General features: G+C 41.8%; 1 protein-coding gene across 2 annotated transcripts in view; it reads right to left on the bottom strand.

Moving 5' to 3' along the window:
* The window catches only part of Cd2ap (CD2 associated protein), an 85083-nt gene extending 68976 nt beyond the window's left edge, over positions 1 to 16107 (bottom strand). For both annotated transcript variants that reach the window (XM_021186459.3, XM_021186460.3), the window contains exon 1: positions 15756 to 16107. In XM_021186459.3, the coding sequence (XP_021042118.1) occupies positions 15756 to 15759 (4 nt within the window). In that variant the 5' untranslated portion in view covers positions 15760 to 16107. The remainder of the gene's footprint in view (positions 1 to 15755) is intronic.
* Between the last annotated feature and the right edge of the window lie 7908 nt (positions 16108 to 24015).

Raw genomic sequence — 24015 nt, 5'->3', positions numbered from 1 at the left:
TGACAAGGCAGATCACATGGGACATGGGACACAGACAGGAACACACCAGGAACACCAGACAAGATGCTCAAGAACCTACCCCAGTGACCTACTTCCTCCAACCAAGCCCCACCTCCTAGGGTTTCAACAAGCTCCCCCAGCTCAGATCAAGCAACAAAACAAAAGCCTATGGGGACAGCCCATACTCAAACCTTCCTCTTCCTGTTTCAAGTAGTATGCAAAGATGTGCACAGTATATATACTCAGATCACAGCTCTCAGAAGGAAAATCCACCAGGAATTTTTCATAGTATTCTTTCTAATGTTACAGATCAACTGATGATATACCCACAAAAGAACCCAAAAACTTAATATTTCTTGTTAAGAGTCTAAGCAAAGAAATTGTCATAGCCATATAATCATTTCCTTCTCCCAAAATAACACACAAAACCTATACTAGGAGAAGTAACTTAGAATATTCAGTTATTTCCTGCATCCCTTGTTGTTTGTTTGTCTTCTTTTGATCATTTCTTCCACGATCACCACCCTACCTCTACCCCCACAGAATCCCCATATACACAGGGTCTTGGTCTGTAACCTATGTTGGGCTTCAAATTTGCAGAAATCTTGCCTCAACCTCTCCAGTACTGGGATTTAGGATTATGGATACCACATCTAGCTTTTAATTCCTCAATACAAATTCTAGTCTTAACTTCAAGAAAATACTAGGAATAAGAGTATCAATCTTCTTTCAAATCAGACCAAAACATACAATTTAAATGTTCATCAAAGTTGTACAGAACTGAGAAAAAAAAGAAAACCTAATGAATATATAAAGAAACTATATTGGTTTGACTAAGAATGGTCCCCATAGGCTTATAGATTTGAATGGTTAGATCATCAGGGAGTGCCACTACTTAGAAGGGTTAGGAGATGTTGCCTTGTTGGGGTGGGGGTGGCCTGCTTGGAGAGAGTGTCACTAAAGGTGAGCTAAAATTTCAAAGGCCCAATCCAGGTCCAGTGAGTCTCTCTCTTCCTGTTGCCTGTGGATCCAGATGTAGAACTGTCAACTTATCCAGCACCATGTCTGCCTTTGAGCTGCCATGCTCACCACTGTGACTGACCTCTGAAACTCTAAGTGAGCCCCCAGTTAAATGCTTTCTTTTAGAAGACTTATCATGGTCATGGCATTTCTTCACAGCAACAGAACACTGATCAGGACAGAAGCAATGTGGACTACAGTATATTTAAAGTTTCATAAAAGAAAGGAGTTTCTTAAATACTTGGACAATGAATTATGATATCCATCCACAACTTGTAGGAGAGTTGAGTTTCCTTGAATTAACTCTGTTTCGAGAAGGGGACTTACTCAGTTGCTCAGTCAGGTCTCCCAGACTTTCGGAATAGCTGAGAGTCACAGTATTCAAACACCATTCATTATACCTACCTGTTTCTTTATTTTCATATAATAAGGTAGTAGTTTTAATCTTATTATTTTGTTTCCTTAACTCAACATTTTCTCCCTTTCCTAAAATGTTCTAAAAAAATTTTAAGAAGACATGCTTCAAATCAGACCAGTGGAGTCTGAGCCTGACTCCCCCACATCCTGGGATAAGCAACAGTCTCTACTTCTAGAGACTAAGGATCATCAATAATTTTGCCATACTGCTCCTGTGGACATTAAAAACTATAACAGCAGATGTATGGATCATTAAAATTTCTGAAACAATCATTTGAATCTCTTCATATTTCTAGGCATCCCAAAAATACACTTATTTAAAAAGAAACTAAATTCTTTTTTTTTAAGATTTATTTATTTATTATATGTAAGTACACTGTAACTGTCTTCTGACACTCCAGAAGAGGGAGTCAGATCTCATTATAGATGGTTGTGAGCCTCCATGTGGTTGCTGGAATTTGAACTCAGGACCTTTGGAAGAGCAGTCAGTGCTCTTAACTGCTGAGCCATCTCTCCAGCCCTCTTTTTTTTTTTTTAATTAGATATTTTATTTAAATTTCAAATGTTATCCCTTCCAAAAACTCCCTTTCCCTCCCCCCCTCCCCCTGCTCACCAACCCACCCACTTCTACTTCCTGGCCCTGGCATTCCAAGAAACTAAATTCTTAAGAGTCAAATAGCAAGGAAGCATGTTTTATAATGCCTGACATATAATGCATGAGCAATAGCTACATGGAGCACACCACACAAAGCACTGACTGAAATGCACTGCTCAGAATTTTTAAGTTGCATTTCAAATGTGCTAACTTTGATTTCCAGTCAACTTAGTTTTCATATATAATAAAACAGGTATAATCATCTTCAATCTTCATTCAATAAATATTTACCTAGTTATCCTTTAAAACACTTGGTCTAAGTGTTTGGGATACATCTGAGAAAAAACAAAGCTCTCTGCACTCCTTGAGCTTATGCTTTCTAATACTGCTTGGGTGAGTCAAAAAGATTAAGTAGGCTGGGGATATAATTCAGTGGCTGAGGGCCTGGGGTTTAATCCTTAGCACCAAGAAAGAAGGGAAGAAGATAATAGCAGAGATCCCAAAACTCGTTACAGTCAGAATGACACAATAGATGTAAGAAAAGACAGAGCAGGATAAAAATCAAGAATGTCTGTAAGCTGTAATCCAAAGAGCTCTCAATGAAAGAATGGGCTGTTCTACTCTATAGCACAGAGAGTTCAAGCAGTGAACCCGCCAGCCTAGATCCAAGCCCTGGCCTTGAATTAGTTGCCACACTGTTGTTTCCCTAACTATAAGAGTAACAACAGAGGCCAGCAGAACAGTTCAGTGGGTAATAGTGCCTGTCACCAAGTCTGATGACCTGAATTCAATCCCTAGGATCCATAAGGTGTAAAGTGGAAGAAACAATCAACTCAGGTCGGACGGTGGTGGCGCACGCCTTTAATCCCAGTGCTTGGGAGGCAGAGGCAGGCGGATTTCTGAGTTCGAGGACAGCCTGGTCTACAAAAGTGAGTTCCAGGACAGCCAGGGCTATACAGAGAAACCCTGTCTCGAAAAACCAAAAAAAAAAAAAAAAAAAAAAAAAAAGAATCAACTCAGGAAGTTGTCCTACTATGTGGCACAAGCACATGCACATTCCCACACAAATGCACATATACAAAATAAATGTCAAAAAAAAACTTTTCAAAGATTAATAACAGTACTCAAAAATGAAGACTTGTGAGAATTAAACAGTATTTAGAAAAGACCTTTAACGTGTACCTGAAACAGAAATACCTAATAAGTAATAACTGTTAACATCAATTACAACACACTACAATCTTCTCTCTGAGTGTCCAGGGTACAAGCATTTTGTCCCCACTGTCCTATATAGGCCAAAATGACCTTGAATTCCTGATCTTCCTGCCTTCTTCTCCTGAGGACTGGAATTAAATTACAGACAGGCACTCAACAGCAGTCTTGCTTAGGCAGTGCAAAGGGTTGGAGCCATCTAGCTATTGAGCTACACACACCTTCAGCCCTTAATTCACCATTTTTGAGCACTTCTGTTTGCAATAATATATGTAAAGTTTTCAAATCACATCTGATGAATTTAACCAAAGCACTTGCTGTTGGGATTAGTTATTATTACTCTGAGGCAAAAATAGTATGAGTAGCTGTGATGGTTTGTATATCCTTGGGCCAGGGAGTGGCACCATCTGGAGGTGTGGTCTTGTTGGAATAGGTGTGATCTTGTTGGAATGGGTGTGTCACTGTGGGTGTGGGTATAAGATCCTCACCCTAGTTGCCTGGAAGTCAGTCTTCCACTAGCAGCCTTTGGATGAAGACATAGAACTCTTAGCTCCTCCTGTGCCATGCCTGCCTGGATACTACCATGCTCCCACCTTGATGATAATGGACTGAACCTCTGAACCTGTAAGCCAGCCCCAATTAAATGTTGTTTTTTATAAGACTTGCCTTGGTCATGGTGTCTGTTCACAGCAGTAAAACCCTAACTAAGACAGTAGCTAAAAAGAACTAGTACATTGAAAAAAAAAAAACTCTTATCAGATCACAAGCCTCACTAAAAACTTCCATGACAAAAGTAGTACAGGATGGGTCACATCTATAATCTCAGCACCTGGAAGGCTGAGTGGAAGCCAGTCTGAACTACAGTTAGTTCTAAGCCAGCCTAAGCAACCATGTAAAAATATGTCTCAAAAAACACATATATATCATAAAGACAAGGTCCTTTTCTCAAAACAATTCTATCACAAAGGTCCACAAAATATTTTGCATACGTAAAGCTGATGGACCTGCGCCTGCCAAATGGCTCACTAGACTTTATAAAAAAAAAAAAAAAAAAAAAAGCACTCGCCTAAAAAACCTGGTAACCATAGTTCTCATGCATCTTGTGAACTGATGACACATGTACCATGACACATATGTACTCATGCTCACACACAGAATAAGCAAACAAAACAAAAAAAATTTTTTAAATGTTCTTATGTCCCTATAATTCAATTACTTCCTTATGAGAAAGGAACCAGCATCATTCAGTTGTTACTGAACTATGACTCTTAGGTCATCATTTCTTTCTTTTGAGAGAGGTCTGGCCTGGAATTTGTGATGTGACTGAGCTAAACTCAAACTCACAATCTTCCTACCTTGAGCTTCTGAATGCTGGGATTGTAATGTCTACTCTCTGGTGCTTTTTAAATGTAGCTTCTTGGGAGGCGAGGAGTAGTAACACACAGCTTGAAATCTCAGCACTAGGGACTGATCTCCACAGGGGTGATCTCTGTGTCTTTGAAACAAGCCTGATCAACAGCAATTCCAGGCCAGCCAAGGCTACTTAGTGAGACCCTTCCTCAAAAGCAGATGATAGATGATTTATGATATAGATAGATGATTAGATGGATGGATGGATGGATGGGTGGGTGGACAGACAGACAGACAGACAGATAAGGCTTCCTGCCCAGATGGTGGTGCACATGGTAATCCCAGTATTTGAGAGGCAGAGACAGAAATATCATGTGTTAAGTCCAGCCTGGAATATGCTATATAGCCAGTTCTGGGACAAGCCTGGGGAGGGTAGAAGAAAAAAATATAAAGTATTACTAAATGCAGTATTACTGTACCATTGAAGCCAAACCACAATTATAAATAGCTGTCAAGGTTAGAATATGCTTAGCCTAGGAAGTGACACTATTTGGAGGTGTGGCCTTGTTGGAATAGGTGTGTCACTGCGGGTATGGGCTTTAAAATCTTCATGCTAGCAGCCTTCAGATGAAGATGTAGAACTCTCAGCTTCTCCTGTACCATGCCTGCCTGGATGCTGTCATGTTCCTGCCTTGAGGATAATAGACCTCTCTGAACCTGTAAGCCAGCCCCAATTAAATAATGTCATTTATAAGACATGGTGTCTGTTTACAGCAATAAAACCCTAAGATAGAAGTTGGTACCAGAAGTGGGGTGGATTGTAATGGCTATTCTCAATTGTCAACTTGACTGTATCTGGAATGAACTACAATCCAGAATTGGAAGGTTCACCTGTGATCCAGATCTTGAGGCTAGGAGACAGAAGTTTCTGACCTGGATCTTGGCATGGGTATCTTGAGGCATAGTGGCTATTAATCCCAGGAGACTAAGACAAGGAGATCTCTAAATTCAAGGTCATCCTGGGACAAAACAAGTCCCAGATCCAGGAGTGGTGGTAAACATCTTTAATCTGGGTCACACTTTCTGCTGGAGACCTACATAAGGACATTGGAAGAAGGAATATTCACTCTTCTTTGCCTGTTTGCCAGCACATCTGTTGGAATCTACTAATCCTGTGGGACTGAGCAACTACTAAATCCTTCCCAAACACAGCTGACCATTGTTGGGGAGTTGCCCTAAAGACCCTTACTATATAGAGACTATCCATCTAAGTCTGCGACTCTAGAGAACCCTGACTAATACAATAGCAATCTAAGTGTTGTTTAAAAAGCTTTAAATATTCTTTTTTTTTTAAAGATTTATTTATGCCAGGCGTGGTGGCACACGCCTTTAATCCCAGCACTTGGGAGGCAGAGGCAGGTGGATTTCTGAGTTCGAGGCCAGCCTGGTCTACAGAGTTAGTTCCAGGACAGCCAGGGCTATACAGAGAAACCCTGTCTTGAAAAATCAAAAAAAAAAAAAAAAGATTTATTTATTATATGTAAGTACACTGTAGCTGTCTTACATATAATACAGAGGGCGTCAGATCTCATTACATTATGGATGGTTGTGAGCCACCATGTGGTTGCTGGGATTTGAACTCAGGGCCTTTGGAAGAGCAGTTGGTGCTCTTAACCACTAAGCCATCTCTCCATCCCCAGCTTTAAATATTCTAGTATCAAGCTTCTTAAACTGTGAATCACAACCTCACAGACTTATAATTGAATGTGTTCATCAAAAAACATCTGGCGATAGTAAGAGGTCTCTGAACACATAATGACCAAATATTAATTCAAAAATCAACTATAAAATGAATATAGATGAAAAAAGATATTTCTAGTGACACTCACTGCTATAAGGCTCGTATTCAATGCACCTTCATTCTGAACACATAAGGTGGCTCACTTTGCACTACAAATGCCCCCACACCAGGCAATTCCAATCAGCACTGAACACTCAGGTTCAAGACCACATGTACAGTACACTGCGGAGTTTATTATACATGGTTTTTGTCTCTTATAGAAACATGACAGTGTAGTTACAGAAAACAAGCAACTGTTTTCCTACTACCTCTCAGTGCATAAGTATCAAATTAGTATACAGCTGGATTGAATTAGATTGAAATGTTTGACTTGAAAAAGTACTCTTTAAACTCTTTAAACGTACAGTTCACTTTAAAAACAAAAACAAAAACACCCATAAAGCCAGCGTGGTGATGCACACCTTTAACCCCAGGGCACAGGAGTCAGAAGTAGGCAGATCTCTATGAGTTCTGGTCTACAAAGTAAGTTCCAGGACAGCCAGGACTGTTACACAGGGAAACCCTGTCTTTTAAGAAAGAAAAAGAAAAAGAAAAAAAAAAGCATTTTACTTTGGATTAGGATAGAATTTCCAACAATTTCTGTCATGGCTCTCATTGCTGCCATTTTATACTACATATCCACATGAAGTGACCTTCTCAGCACTGACAATTGATACTGATCAAGTATCAGCCAGGCATAGTGGCGCACAACAGTAATTCCAACACTGATAACTGTTAAAATTTCAAAGTCCAGCCAATCTACAACACAAATCCCAGGCAAACCAGAGTTATAGCAATACAGCAAGAACTGATTTATGTTTAAATCAAAAAACCTTTCAATCAACTGTAAAAGTCTGAAGATGTTGTAAAGAGGCTTTCTCCTCTAATGAAGAAAGCTAATGCAGGTCAAATTAAAAGCAAAAACAGATAGGTTTATTGGAGGCAGCTCTGAGAGGTGAGGTGGGGTGGTGTTCACTGGTCCCAAGGAAAGGGGGTAGTGGGAGACCTAAACCAAAATGTCTGGATTATATAGAGAAGAGCCTGAGGAGCAGAAGCAGGTAGAGAGCATGGTATGCCAGCCATACCTTGTGGGCAGGGCCTAAGGGATGCTGGGAGAACTTGGAGGCTAAATCTGCTTTGATATGTTAAACAGACAGACACCTCAAGCAGCTTGTCCAAGGTCTGAAACCCAACATTCTGCATCATGTAGTATTAAAAATTCTGTCAAGACTTAATGTTTATAGGAGCTATAGAAATGGTTCAGCAATTAGGAGCACTGGCTGCTCTTCCAGGGGGCCTAGGTTCAATTCTCAGCAACCACATGTTGGCTTAACTGTTTTCAACTCTAGTTCAAGGGATTTGACATCCTCTTGTGGCCTCCTTAGGCACACGTAGGCAAACACTCATACACATAAAACTTAAAATTTTTTATCTTATTAGCAGATAAATTTGCTTTTCCCGTTAGTAAGGGGATAAAGTTTTATGTATACCAAAGAACTGTTTGTCATGTTTTGGAAGGGTGGCTATTTGTTCTGAAACAGGTCTCATATAGTCCCAAAAATTCTCTCATAGTCCCGAAAATTCTCTCGTAGACAAGGCTGGCTTCCAGCTCAGAGCTCCACCTGCCTCTGCATCCCAAAAGCTAGGATTACAAACATGTGCCACCACACCTGGCCCAAAGAATTGGTTTGGTTTGGTTTGGTTTGGTTTGGTTTTTTGATTTTTCAAGACAGGGTTTCTCTGAGTAGCCCTGGCTGTCCTGGAACTCACTTTGTAGAACAGGCTGGCCTCGAACTCAGAGATCGCCTGCCTCTGCCTCCCAAGTGCTGGGATTAAAGGCGTGCGCCACCACGCCCGGCTCAAAGAATTGTTTTGACTTGGTGCCAGAGAAAATTAAACAAGAATCTTGGTTACTGCTGATATAGTCTGGATCATGAATGTCCCAAAGGCCTAGTCACCCATGATGGCCCTTATTAGGTGGTAAAAACTTCAAGACGTAGAACACACTGGAAACTAAGTCATTAAATAATGTCCTTTAGGACCACAATCTCTGTGTCTCTTTTATGATTTCCAACTAATATAGGCTTAGGTTTCTAGTGTTGTGATAAAAGTCCCCATCAAAATGGGTTTGGCTCACTCTAACTGATCCTAGTCCACCATGAAAGAAAGTCGGGGCAGGAATTAAAGGCAGGAACCTAGAGACAGAAATTGAAGCAGAGGCCATGGAAAGACATTGCTTATACAGTCTTTTTTTTTTTAAAGAATTATTTATTTATTATATGTATATGAGTACACTGTAGCTGTCTTCAGGCACACCAGAAGAGGGCATCAGATCCCATTACAGATGGTTGTGAGCCACCACGTGGTTGCTGGGCATTGAACTCAGGACCTCTGCAAGAGCAGCCAGTGCTTTTAACCCTTAAGCCATCTCTCCAGTCCGCTTATACAGTCTTGCTTGGCTTATTTTTCTACACAACAGAGAACCACCTGTCAAGGGGTGGCACTGCCCTCAGTGGGCTAAGTACTCTCATATTAATCAATCAAGAAAATGCACTATCAGCTTGCCTGTAGGCAATCTGATGAAGGCATTTTCTTGATTGAAGTTTCCTCTTCCCAGATGACCTAGCTTGTATCAACTTGACAATAATAATAATAATAATAAGCACAGTCATTAAGACAACAGACTTCCTGAACTACATGCTCTCGTAATGATGCTACCAGTCCAAAAACAAAAATTAAGAGAATATAAACCATAAACTGAAATTCTGTATTGTAAGCTAAAATAAACTTTTCCTCCTTTTGATTATCTCAGGTATTTTTTACACAGCAAAAGAAAACAATCCTATCTGCCAAGTACTTAATCACTGATCAAACTAATGAGATGAATAAATCCTACTTCCTTCCAAAAACGGAAGCTTTTATTATAGTCTTTATGTTTCTCGTTACATTTTAACATTTCTGACACTAGAACACATCCCTTCTTAAATGGTTTGGGTTTCAAATAAACTCCCATGTTGTTTCATTCCTATTGTTACTTTGTATTTCTAGTACAACACTAATAAGCCACACAGGTTTATAACATCAGAACAACAGGAAGACAAAGGAACATTCATATCAGAATCCAGGGTTTATAAGATCATTTTCAAAAAAGAAAACAATACTTCTTAACTAATCTCTCAGAGCAGCTCTTTTCCTTGATATGACCTTGTATTAATACCTTTCTTCGTGGGGTGGGCATAAGGAATTCAAAGCTAGGTCAGTACCTTAGCACTGAGGACATTTCCATCCCCCATACCTTTTATGTAAGTTAGTGGTAACTGTGTTACTTCAATGAAACTTCAGAATATATTTCTACTTAAAATGCCTAGTGATTAAATTACTCCACAGTCACTCCCTTGAAACACAAATTACCTGGACACTGAATCATCTTAAATAACCTAAAAAACATCCGATATGGTGTCTGGCACATTTAGACAGCTAAAGTCCAGAAGTTTGAGGTCATCCAAGGGAACATAATAGGACCCAGTCTCCAAGGGGGGGGGGGGGGCAGAACTGAAAAGCTAGTCTGTCAAATCACTAAGACCAAGTAAGAGGATGCTAGACTGTAACCAAGGAATACTATCATTTTGATAAGCGGAGGATCACATTAAAACCCAAAGCTATTCGTGATCACTATAGGCACATATTAAACAAGTTGACTACTAATATAATCTCAAGACACATGTAGTCTAAGATGCATAGCTGTGGAGTTAAAACATCTTGTCAGAGATACGTCTGGGCTCATCTAAAACAATCTCAGTAAATAATCAGGATCCTTTTAGGCAGGGAGGAGGGGAGGGGAGGGGAGGGGAGGGAAGGGAAACACCTACCCTGTATTTCTCTCAGATGAATGCTGGACTTTGCCTTACTCCATTTCCCTGTGGCTAGGTCTTTGAGGCCTTCTGCCAAACCCCATTTCCTCTCATTTCCTCCCTGAATGCCAATCTCAGCTTCTACCTAGTAGCAGCCACCAAGCACCACCTTACCACACACCCATCTGACCTGATCCATCTGTCTCTACACACTACATTTTGCTACACATAAATGGTTCCCATGCTGACTGTAGGCACATATGAACCTCCATCTAGATTTCTCAAACTTATGTTCTGCCCCCCTACCTCACCTAGAAAGACTTCCCGCCTGACTGACTGCTATTTAACTGAGTTGAATCTTTACAGCAGATATGATAACAATTTTACAGCATTAAAGGAGTCCAAACTTTAAGTTTTTTTTTTAAATTTGAACATTAATACAATATATTCTGATTAAGAAGAACAAGACTGTTGTGTTTAATCTTTGAAAGAAAACTCTTCTTTGTGTCCTGAAACTGCTGGTAAATCTCAAGGTATCTACTTAAAAATATTATCAGGACAAATGAGTGTTATTTACAAAGTAACATAAGGAAATCACTCACTATAGAAGTACACATATCATCTACCACAACAGCAAATCTTTATTAAAATAACTTAAGCCAAGCAAGGTGGCACCCTCATGTAATCCCAACAACTCAGGATGCTGAGGCAGGAGGATCACAGTGATTTCCATGCAAGCCTGGTCTAAACAGTGATTTCTAGGCTACCAAGTGCAACAGAGAGGAAACTTGGTCTCAGATAGATAGATAGATAGATGATTGATAGAGAATGGTGTGTTTTATACACGCACATAAATAAAACACTTTCAAAACAACTTTTATTCTTTTGCAGGCATTTATATTTAATTTTGATGCCGTGAAACAACATCAATTGTCTCACGGAGGATCCATCCAGCTACCTTAAACAAGGTAAAGTACATGTTTGCTGCTACCCTAAAACCCTCAAGTTTTTTTGGAAAAACAAAGTACTGTACTCTCCCAATCATGAATTTCAGAAACAGTCCTGCTATTTAGCTGAATCTTCCCTGGAAGATCACCTACTACATCCACTCCCAAGTAGGTGATAAAACATGTGCCTATCACCATCTCTGAATCCTTAACTCTGAAATGATGAGTGTGTAAAGATAAGACATCTGCCGGGACACAGGGGGCTGGAGAGAGAGCTCAGCAGTTAAGAGCCCTTGCTTCTCAGTCACAAGGCCTGAAGTTCAAATACTATCTATCACACCTGTAGCAAACTGAAGCCACCTTAAACCCATTACTTCCAAGGAAACAGAGATAAGAGAATTCCTGAGGCTTACTGTCTTTAATCCTAGCCAAGAAAACATGAGCCCCAGGGTGCAGAAAAAGAACTTGCTTCAGAGGAATTGGTAAAATGGTTCAAGAGGCAATGAACACAATCTTCTAGCCTCCACACATGCACAAAGGTACGATAAAAGGCTCGACTATTTTCATGGGTATAAATTTGATGGTTGCAGACAGATATGACAGTAAAACAAACTTTCAAATAGAAAAATTTTATCTAAAATTAAAAGAGACTTAGTTCTAAGTATCTGTTTGCCATATATATATATAATTAATTTTATCTTACTTCACTCCAAAAATGTATATATGTAATTTTGAGAAAGAAGTATTCAGGACTGGAAAGATGATGCAGTGGTTAAGAGCAGAGCACTGGCTACTCTAACCATTGCCCATAACTGTAGCAACATGGGATCTGATGTCCTCTCCTGTTATGTAGGCATAAACGCAGACAAAACACCCAAATGCATCAAATACATAAATAAATCTAAAAGAAAAGCATTGCCTTTCTTTATTCCCAAATATCCTGGCTAATTCCTTCAAAATGTTTTGAATGGCATCTCCTCCTACATTTAATGTAGAAACTAAAAACATTAATGTACCATAAAACTTAAATAAATATGTCTCGGGGCTAGTGAGATGGCTCAGCGGGTAAGAGCACTCACTGACTGCTCTTCCAGAGGTCCTGAGTTCAAATCCCAGCAACCACCCATAATGAGATCTGATGCCCTCTTCTGGTGTGTCTGAAGTCAGCTTACATACTTTTTATAATAATAAATAAATCTTTTAAAAAATGTCTCTAGTAGTATTAATCCTTAAGTTTTTCCAAAGCTTTTAAACATTTCAAATGAATAAGTTTCTCACAATCTAATATTGGAAAACAATGTATACAATTTTTGTCAAGCTGTACCATACAGAATTCAATTTATATATTAACACAAAATCATCTTACCGGTCCTCAAAGACAGTATTATGCTTTCAGCAAAGATAAAAATTCACATACAAATCAGTAGAATTGCACAAGTTCCACCAGCAATATTCTAAGCATTGTTAGGTCATTCATTCACCTAATAACCCGAGACTGGCACTCCTCACCAATTTATAGACCAATAAACTGAAGCACAGAGGCTAATTAACTTCCCAAGTTGCAAAGCTTGTAGGCAAGGCCTCAGGAAGTCCCTGTCCAGAGCCCTTTTCCTTTTTTAGACAGTTTCATGCAGCCTAGGAAGGCCTTGAGTGTACTGTGCGAACAAAGCTGGCCTTGAATTCTTCAATTCCTGCTTCTACGCCCAAAGTAATACAGGTCTAGGCTTCAAAAACTCCTAACTAGCCAGCTGTGTCAATTAAGTGTAGAAACTATCACCTCATAAGAATCCATGATCATCTCAAAACAAAACAAACAAACAAAGACTTATTTTTATTTAGTGACAAATTAGATAAAACATGAGTATTTTAGGCTGCATTATTTTTTTTTCTAAAAATCTTACAGAGTGTGTGTGTGTGTGTGTGTGTGTGTGTGTGTAGGCCATGTGGAGGGGTGCCCTCATAAACCAGATGAGGGTATCAGATCCCTTGGTAAGCCACCCAATATGAATGCTGAGAACCAAATTATGGTCCTTTGAGAAAGCAGAGAGAGAGCTCTTAAGAGCTCAGCTCTCTCAAGCTGCATCCTGAATTGTAAGAACTAATGACTACTGGGTGGAAGGGACAGTAAAGCCTATAATCCCAGCAGCCAAGAGGCTGAGGCAGGAAGATCACTTTGAGTTCAAAGCCAGCCTGGACCACAGAGTAAGGAGATCTTATCTTTAAAATGCAAGAAAAAGAGGGCAAGTAACAAACTCAGCAAATTACATATGAGAGGAAACTCTTTAACTTGAATTTGAGGATTTTAATGAATACACAACCAACAGATTTTTAATAGAAGCAGATTCATCTGCAAATGTTTCACAGGCCCCCAAAATAACCTTCAAAGCATAAATCTTGACAGTATGCTAAACAATTTTCCCAAGATACTCTGGCAACTCTAAAATAGATCAAAGAAACGGCCTGTGGCCAGTAAATTCAGGTATTATAATGTAAAATACTTTCCATACTTTCCTTAAGACCTTAGCAGGGGCCGGGCAGCACACCTTTAATCCCAGCACTTGGGAGGCAGAAGCAGGCGGATTTCTGAGTTTGAGGCCAGCCTGGTCTAGAGAGTACAATGAGTTCCAGACAGCCAGGGCTATAGAGAAAAACTCTATCTGGGGGAAAAAAAAAAAAAAAAAAAAAAAAAAACCTTAGTTGGGTATAGTGGCTTTAATCTTAGCATTTGGGAGGCAGAGGTAGGTGGATCTCTGTGAGTTCAAAACTAGCCTGATCTACAGAGTGTGTGCCAGGTTATCCAGAACTACACTGTAAGAACCTGAAGAGAGAGACTGAGACAGAGACAAAGACAGGGAGAGGAGGTGAAGAGACAGAGACAGAAAGAGAGAAGGAGAAGACCTTATACTCAAGTATGGACCTACTGATTTTCCCCTATGCAAAAATCACAAATTTAAATGATCTCCACGGTTTAAAAAAAAGAGAAAGAGAGAACGGGGAAGGTGAAAGTCGATACTAATCATAGTTTCAAGCCCATCGGATAACCAGCAGTTCCAAGGACGGGTACTTAAAATAACTGCAAACTGCAAAGAACTGTCTGTTGTTTAGCACCTGGCCCAACAGTCTATACAAGATCCAAGGTGGTTAAAAGGGCTCACAGCAACTCAAAGTCACAAAATGATGACTCTGGACCATCAAAAGATGTTTAATTACATTCTGCATCCTGACTTAAGACAGATAAGAATTGTATACTTAATTTTAGCTTTTCATCCCAATCAGTTAAGCTAGCTTTTGATGCTTTAGAATAAGCCTGCAATTACCCCGTAAACTCAACTAATCAAGTGGAAAGGAATTCATTTCAAAGTCCCTAACAGCAAATGTTTGTCTCCTGAGTCAAAAAGCACTTGGTGTATAAAAGGTACACAAAGCAGGAGGGAAGCGGAGGGAGCATAAAATTAGAAGCTCTAAGAAAACAGAATAACCAGTGTCTGTAAACACTAGCTAAATTCGTCTCCCACAAAACAAAGTGTGGGCACGGGGTGCCACATCAGCAGAGCTCCTGTTTTTGTTGGGCTTCTAAATCATCCGTTAGTTTCCTGAATTATTAATTTCAGTAATGGTTTTAAGCAGCATCGACTCTCGAGTGAGAACGTGATAATGTCTTTCTGATTTATACCACAAAACCAAATACTGGTCTTACACTTTTGCCTTGTGGTAACACCAAGCTGGGCGGAAAAAAAAAAAAAAAAAACCATACTCTTTTACTTTACTTTTAAATTATAACCATTCGAGGGAGCTCGTGTCTAGCCCAGACACAACTTATCAAAAGAACTGTTACAGCACTGAACAAAACTCCTTTTCAAAGAACGCTGCGACGCTTGCACTCTCTCTCTCTTAACTCCAAACGAAAACCTGAAGAACGCACAGAAAAACAACCTTGTGGCCCCGGTACTTTTGCTCCCCTCCAAGAAGGAAGTCTCCCTCCAAACAGGAAACAGCTCCTCCAGAGGTTCCAACTGGGAATCCTAGAACCCCTAACCCAGTCCTCAGGAGGAGGAAATTCGCCGCGCTGCTAGGTGCCAACACACCTGACAAGGCAGACGACGAATACCAGGAAAAACGATTTCAAAAACTGACCCACGAAAAAGAGGAAGGGGAGAGTAGTCACAAATCACTGCCAAAAAGCCCAGCCGATCGCAAAGAGAAGGTTTCTTCTGTGCTTCCAATTCTCTATGACAAAATGTCTGTGTGTGTGTGTGTGTGTGTGCACAGTAGATGTGGGGGTGTGAGTGCATTCTTTTTAAAAGCAATCTGTACCAAGCCACCGAGTAGCAGAGCTGCAAGTGCCACTTTGTCAAGTTCGCGATCGCCCTCCCCCATGGAAGTCGGGGGCTCCCAGAGGGCGCAGGGCAGCCGGTCACGGGTTCGAGCCCCGCTGTCCCGCGCAAGGACCGACGAGGGGAGAGCCCGATTGGAGCCGACCCGCGTGCGAGGAGTAGCCCAGTGGCCGGCGCGGTAGTGCTTACCCATGCTGCGGCTCTGGCGGGGAGAGCGCGGCCCCGCGGCCCCTTCTGTGCACCGGCTCAGGCGCGGCGGGGAAGCGCCTCCATCCGCCCGCGGCGCGCTTGGCCGCTCCTCACGCCCGGCCTCGGCCGCAGCCCCCGCAGGCGGGGATTGGGGGGGGCGGTGGAGGGGTGGAGAGCGGGGTCCGCGCCTGCGCACAGAGAGCACTCAGCCACGCTCCGGGGCCGCTTCCGCTCGCTGCTGGCTGAGGCACCCGGCGGGGTCTCGCACGGTCAGCCCGCACCCACTCCCTCAGAGGCGGAGCGCGCCACGCTCGAGAACGCGGTGGCAAGCCACGGGCCCGGGGTGAAGAGAGTCGGGACCCGGCTGGGGCGAAATCTCGCGAGAACGATCTGGGCTTCCCGGCCACGCCCCCTGCGGCCCCCGCGCGCGCCACCCAGGCTCCCGCAGCTGGTGCCAGGTGCGGTGACGTCACGCGGGGGCGCGCGCCACCGTCCTCCAGGTGTGGCGGGCTGCGGGCACTTGGTCTCCCTGGGGTGTGCGACACAGTTGGCTGCCCGGCCCATACAGATACCAAAGGGGTTCTGCAAAATGAGCCCCGGTTACCCCACTTTCTCTTTTTTTTTTTTTTTTTTTTTTTTGCAAAGATGTCGCTTGTGAGAGATCTAAAAGAGGACAGCTAGGGGAGCGAGCACTCTTAACTTCGAAGTTCAAGGTGGGGTCCCCTCCCCCCCGCAAATGTGGGGACCCCACAGTTCACCTACAGAGTTCCCTACGGGTCAAAAGCAATGTTTTTCTTTGGGGTGGGTCAGGCACGTAGTGAATTTTTCATAGGCATACATTACTGTATTCCTTGAGTCTCTTGTTGGCCAAAGATGACTTCCTACTCCCTCTTTTGAAATAGAAATCGTTCTAAATTAGGCATCGTGGTTTGAAACATTGCCAGACATTATTTTTTTCCTCTAGAGTCAATATGAAGGCCGGCGTAGGATTATTGTAATCAAGCACGAGCTTTCTTCAACTTATTGACAATTTTAATTAATTTGACCTTAATTTTCCTCCCCTCCTATTTGAAAACGTCAACTTCAAGGCCTGAGCAAGTATGGGGGAGCAACGTGTTGACTGCCAACTATTGTGCCTAGTGTTTTTGTTTTTGTTTTGTTTTGTTTTCAAGAAATTAGGCCTTTGAATTCTCACAGCTACCGGACACTTAAACTGCTTTGCCCATTGGAACCAGGCCGACTTGGGTCTCTGAAACTCAGCTCTGTGGTTTATTTTGTTTGTAGGTCCTTGGGTGAATGAATCTGACTGGAGCTTTAGCAGTTAATGTGTTAAGAGAAATCTTTATTTACAGTGTAGAACATACTAAAGAGTTGAGACTTTGTAAATAGCCGTTCCCACTCCCTCCTATAGCACCCGCTTTGAGCATCTTTCACTACTTCTAAAAAGATTGCCATGGTGAATTCCAAGCAAAACTTGTAAGATACACAGTGGATAAAACAGTTGCAATTAGTTCCGTGCAGGAAGAAACCAAGAAAACATTTCATTTGCACAAGTAAACAAGATGCCAGCTGGGTATGACTGAAAGCACAGAACACTGCCTTGTATTAGTCAAAGACTATTTATTGAGCAATATGTTCATTGTCTCCTACCAAGCAAAGAACACGAATAAAAAATTCATAGCCCTTATCCTCAGTGACTTTGCATTCTGGCCCAAAGGCAAGACATGAACACAAAACAACTTAATAAACAGCCTAAAGTAGACCAAGTTGGGTTGTAAAAACCTAAAAGAAATTAAGTTATGACCAGCAAGGGAAGTCTTGGAGAGAGGCTGGACAGAGAAGAGGTAAAACCAAAAACTCTCACAGTTCTAAAGCTAGGAGTGTCTTCCAAAGATAAAACCATGAAATCCAGGATTGTATTTATTTTTACATGTATGTGTTCCACATGTCAGTGCACCACATGCTTGCCTGTTCCTGTGGAGACTAGAAAAGGTCACTAAATCCCCTAGACTGGAGTTCCAGGCGAGTTTGAGCCACCAGATGAGAGTGCCAGGAACCAAACCCAGGTGTCCTGCAAGAACAGCAGGTGCCTTTAACAGCTGAGCCGGCAAGATGGTTCTTTGGGTAGCCAATGGATTCTTTTCACTCTGACCATTTACACACACACAAACACACACACACACTTTTTAATCTCCTGCACAGTGAACATGTTAATCTGGTGTCATGAGACATTGCATACTCTGTGACTGACAGGATTTCCAACCAATCCAAATAATGTCTATCTACCATCATGTTTTCCTGGAGTTTTCTTAGGACTTAATCAAAAAAATAAATAACTGCATTGAAATATTTTCCTGTTGGTAAAACTTTGTGACAGGACCAATATAGTACAGAAGTGTTAGCAGTTTCTCTAGGCTCCGCCCAACAGCTACCCAGCAAGTAGTGATGGCTTTGCCTGCCAGGTGCGAGCCAACCTGGCATATAAGAATTGTTCGGCTACCCTAGCTCTCTGTCTCTCTGTCTCTCTCAGTGTGTGTGTGTGTGTGTGTGTGTATGTGTGTGTGTGTGTCTTTGTCTCTATGTCTCTGCTCTGTCTCTATCTCTGTTTCTGTCTCTCTATCTCTCTCTCTTCTCCTTCCAGTGTTCTCAACCCACCTCTTTCTCCCTTTCTCTTCTCTCTTTCTGTCATTCTCTGTCCCCCTCCTTTTTCTACCCCTTTTCCAGGTCTCCTTCCCTTCCCCCATAAACTTCCTTTTGTAGGGTGTTGACTCCTCAGGGGAACACCTTGGCCTGCCAGCTGAGGTGCCCCTCCCACCTCTTTATGCCACCGTTTTATAAAACACAACAGAAGGAAAATCCAATGTTAACTAAATCGGGTTGTTTTTAAGGTACTTGTTGAGCACAGAAGTTGCCAGCAACTAAATCTTCTTTGTTTCTTTGTTCTTAGTTTCAAAAGACTAGGTTTCCTGAGCAGTGTTTTAATTGTTACCTTGTTTGGCTTGGCTAATTTCTGCTGCAGTTAAGTTTCTACCACCTCTATACTTTTTTTTTAACTGCTCTTTAGAAAACAATTGTAGGAAATTATAATCTTAATCACAAAGCATATACAGTGAGTTCATTAAAAAAAAAAAAAAATCTGAGCATACAGCCTCCCCTACATTCCCCTACCCTACCCTCTGCTGGAACTGGTGTCCCATCCATCAGCCGGTGACAGGATCCTGTTATTCCACTAGCAGTCTGGGGGATACGCTCAGACATGTGACCACTCTAAGCATTCCCACCATTGTTGTCTTTTAAAAGTTTTAAATCTAGGCCTGGTGGGGAGGCTCAGTGGTAGGATGTTTACCTGGTGTGTGCAAGCTCTAGGTTCCTTCTCAGCTCTGAAAACTTGTTTTTAATTCATCAGTAATGATAATAAAGGAAAAGAAAAGACAGATGAAAACAAAAATATAATGGCCCCATTCAAAGGAATCACCAGTCTGCCTACTGCAGGAACCTTTTTAATGTTGCTGTCTGCACTAGATTGGATACCAATGTCATAGGCCCCTCAAAGGCTCTCTACAGGAGTCTCTTTCAAGAACTATTAGTCCCCCAGAATGTTAAAGCTGTCTATTGGTGACAGATTCTCACTTTGTAGCCCAGGTTGGTATCCAACTTGTAATCCTCCTGCCTTACCTTCCAAACCCTGAGACTTCAAGTTTGCCCTACCATTCTATACTTTTTGGTTTATTTTGATTGCTGTTCTTGAGACTGGGTCTCTTCTGGAACTCAGAGATCCTTCTGTCTTGGCCTTTCCAGTGCTGAGACCAAAGTTGTAGCTACCATACCTAGCTTTCCATGTCATGCTTAAATATGACCCCCTACTGACTGTAAATAATCTTGAGTTTATTTATTTTCCTGTGTATGAGTATTTTGCCTGCATGTATAATTAAGTCATTGTTGTTTACATGAAATTCCCTACTGCAAGAAGAAAAAAGCTGTATCTAGAAACAGCATAGGACAGACTAATAAAATGTGAACTCTCCCCTCTTCCAGCCTTATTTGGTTTGTTATTTTGATTTGGCTTTGTTGTTGTTGTTGTTGTTGTTGCTTGTTTGTTTGGTTGACTTGATTTGGTTTGGTTGGTTGGTGAGACAGGATCTCACTGTATAGCCATGGCTGTCCTGGAACTCCCTATGTAGACCAGACTGGCTTTTAATTTACAGAAGTCTGCCTGCTTCGGTCTCCTGAGTACTGGTCGCTTTGTTTTGTATTTTCATGTATGTATGTTTATTCTGTTTGGTACTACATTATCTAGGGCATTCTCATACTAATATAGAGTATTCTTTGATCTTATTGTTTCTATACCGTCCCTCCCTCTCCCCTTCTTTCTACTCCTTCCCCTCCCAATTCCTTTGTTCCTCTCCGCAGTTTTACTTTTACGTACATAATTCCATGTGTCTATATAAAATCTTCAAGTCACAAATGAGAGAAAACAAACAATATCTGTTTTTTCTGAGACTGACTTACTTTGCCTAATATTTATATACAGTTGAATCTATTTTCCTGTTATCAATATGCACATACACACACACACATATATATACCACAATTTTTATCCATTTAGCTATTTTATATGTGTATAATATTTATATATACAGCTTATATATGTATATATATATATATTTACATGTTTATGTGTGTGTTTGTTTGTGTTTACATATATCACATTTTCTTGTCCATTCTCTGTTGTTGGACTCCTCAGTTTGTTCCTTCACTATCACTTAGCTAGCAACTACAATAAGCACTGATAGACAAGTGCCTTTGGGACGTGTTAGCTTGGCGGCCTGTGAGTCCATGCTCTGAGTAGCACAGCTCAGCCCTGTGGTACATATCGGTTTTTAAAACTTTCCAGATCCTCCATGCTGATTTCCATAACCACTACCCTACTTCATTCCCACCAACATTGTGTGGGGTTTCCCCATGTTTTTACTTGTTTTGTTTTTGGGGGGTGTTTGTTCTTTCTCCTGTAGCAGAGTCTCAACTGCATTGCCCTACCTGGCCTGGAACACACTATATACAGCAGACATACCTGAAATTCAGAGATCCACCTGCTTCTGCCTCCCTCCTGAGTGTTAAGAGTAAATTGTGCACCTCCAGGCTGAGAGAGGGTTTCCTTTTTTCTTGCCAATTGGTTTGTTTTGGAGACAGGTTCTCCATCAGGCTGAATCCCTTCTTTCTCTCTCTGTGGTTAAAGATGGCATTGGACTTCTGACCCTCCTACTTGTCCCCTGAACCCTAAGGTTACAGACGTGGCTGCTTTATTGTTTGCTTTTTGAACGACTGCCATTCTGACTGGGTTGAGGTGGAATCTCAAGGGAATTTTTATTTCATTCTCTGATGACTGGTGAGATTAAATTTTTTTTCATACACTTTTTAGCCACTGTACTCTAATCTGTTGAGAACTGCCCTTCCATTTAATTAGCCCGGGAATTAATTTGAGTTGTTTGCAATAAACATTATTGTGTTGTATCATCCAAAAGTCAGATAACCATTGTACACATCACAAATCACTCTACTACAGGGAAGCTTTTTTTTTTAAGATTTATTAACTTATTATATATAAGTACACCGTAGCTTTCTTTAGACACACCAGTAGAGGGTGTCAGATTTCATTAAGGATGGTTGTAAACCACCATGTGGTTGCTGGGATTTGAACTCAGGACCTTCGGAAGAGCAGTCAGTGCTCTTACCCACCGACCCATCTCTCCAGCCCCAGGGAAGCTTTTTAAAAAGACAATTATATTACTAGTTTGTGATTCTATTACTTGGGAACTTTTCTAAATTACACAGAGAGCCACGCCTCAATCGCAGCACTTGGGACATGATGAAAGGGCAGATTCTTCCTCATCAGCTACACAGTGAGTTCAAGACCATCCTAAGCTACACGACGAACCCGTGTCTAAAACGCCAGAAAAGGAAGACTAAGGGATGAAACTCAGTAGCATGCTGGCCTGGCATACATAAAGCCCGAACTCATGAGACTCTGTCTCAAAAAAATAACAACTACATGATAGGGTTTCTTCTTAAAATAGTAACCCAAGGGACTCTAAGCACAAGATCCCTTACATACTCATTATGTCCTGGCCACCATCTGGCCTAATATGGTACTGAAAGGCACTCATTAAATTATTATATGGATGTGACTCTGCCCAGATAGCTATCATCTGTTTCTAAAACAAGAAGTGAAAACTTTATTTTAGATCCCCACTTAATTTCCCCAACTGTGCAGAACACAGAACAGAGGGTTTTGGGTTTTTTTTTTTTTCTCATCTGACAATCCCTCTCCCCCTCCCTCTCCGTGTGTGTGTGTGTGTGTGTGTGTGTGTGTGTGTGTGTGTGTGTGTTTTGCTGGGCACTGAATGACATTATTTTAACGCCAAGAATTAAATGCCACTAAAGCAGAACAGAGCTCCTAAAGTGAGTGGTTGCTCTGCTCATCCCTGAGAACACACATTCCATTCTGGTTTCCGGCCACGGCTCACCCACTCCCACAGCTGCACCGCATTCTATATATGTGGCTGGCAAGCAAGACTCTCCAGCCTCCAGTCTCCAGCCAGCCTGCGCCTCCTCAGCCTGCTCTGCCTCCTCTTAGATCTGGTTATCTATGCAAAGCAGGACTGCCCTACCTGAAACACTCTGACCTTCAGGGACACTCCAGCCTCCTTACCTATATCTATACTTTCACCTTGTAACCTGGGAAACTGAGTCATAAATGACCCACCCCCTACACCCTAGTCTGCTTTCTTACTGGACTGCTTCTCCTTGGACACGGACTACGACTTCTGTTCTACTTTGCTTTCTGTGTTACAACAAAACACTGACCAAAAACAATCTGGGGAGAAGCAGGTCTTATGTGGCTTACAGGTACCGATCTGTCATCAAGGGAAACGTAGGTAGGAGCTCAGAACTAGACCCTGGAGGCAGGCACTGAAGCAGAATGCCTCTGGCTCATTCTCTAGGTTGTTAGCTCAGCTTGCTTCCAGATACAACCCTGAGGTGGCGCCTCTCCCAGTGGGCTGGGCGCACGTTTATCAATCACTAATCAAGAAAACACTTGGGCGTGGTGGCACACGTACCTTTGATTCCAGCACTTGACAGGCAGAAGCAGGCAGCTCTCTATGAGTTTGAGGTCCGCCCAGTCTAAACTGTGAGTTCCAAGACAGCCAGAGCTTCATAGGTGAAATTGTGTTTCAAAAAGCAAAGGAGGGCCGGGCCGTGGTGGCGCACGCCTTTAATCCCAGCACTTGGAGGCAGAGGCAGGTGGATTTCTGAGTTCGAGGCCAGCCTGGTCTATAGAGTGAGTTCCAGGACAGTCAGAGCTACACAGAGAAACCCTGTCTCAAAAAAAAAAAAAAAAAAAAAACCAAAAAATAAAAATAAGCAAAGGAGGGAGAAGGATGATATATAGGATAAATAGAAAGGAAGGAAGCAAGGAATGGAAAGTAGGAAGGAAGGGGGAAAATGGCTCCACAGAAATGCCCACAGGCCAATCGGATGGAGGCGGTTGCTTAATTGCGTTTTCCCGGGTGACTTCAGTTCCCGCCCAGTTGACTGCATGAACCAGTAAAACACACATTCTTTCCCTACCAAAACGACATTGCTGCGACGAGCTTATCTTTTTCTTGTGCTACATTTCCCAGCCAACTGTTTCCTAGGCCTTATCTTTAACCCTTTCCTTTTCTTCCATCTCCACCCTTAATTTCTTAGTCCTGCCAATCCTGTTTTCCCAGTTTAGTAAACCCTAGCTAGGTGGCCTTATGTGACCTCCTAACCTACCCTCAGTAGCAAACAAACGCCTTTTCACAGAAGACCCTTTTTAAAGATGTATTTATTTATGTGAGTACACTGTCCCTGTTTTCAGACATGGGAATTGAACTCCGGGCCTCTGGAAGAGCTCTTAACCACTGAGCCATCTCTCCAGCCCTTGAATACCCTTGAACTTAGCCAAGCGGCTGTCTTTTTTTTTTTTTTTCACAGAATAATCATGGACTCAGCTGCAAGCACTGCAAATCACCAACTTTTTACAAGGTTACAGCTTAGAGTCCTAGCGTGTCCCATAAAGTCAATTATTTAAGGAGGAAACGCCATTTCTATTTTGACCGTAGGAGCAACAATGACCTTGATAACAGCCGCAGTCTGTCTCCGACTGTCTCCGACAACAGCACATTCACTTTAGACACCTCCTCAGACACGCCTCTCAGCAAGCCCTTGGACGAGC

The sequence above is a fragment of the Mus caroli genome, unplaced genomic scaffold (genome assembly GCF_978045245.1).
Source record: "Mus caroli unplaced genomic scaffold, Mus_caroli_1 scaffold_18, whole genome shotgun sequence".
Classification (NCBI taxonomy): Eukaryota; Metazoa; Chordata; class Mammalia; order Rodentia; family Muridae; genus Mus; species Mus caroli.
Note: the sequence above shows the minus strand (reverse complement) of the source record. Positions and strands in the feature narration are given on the sequence as shown.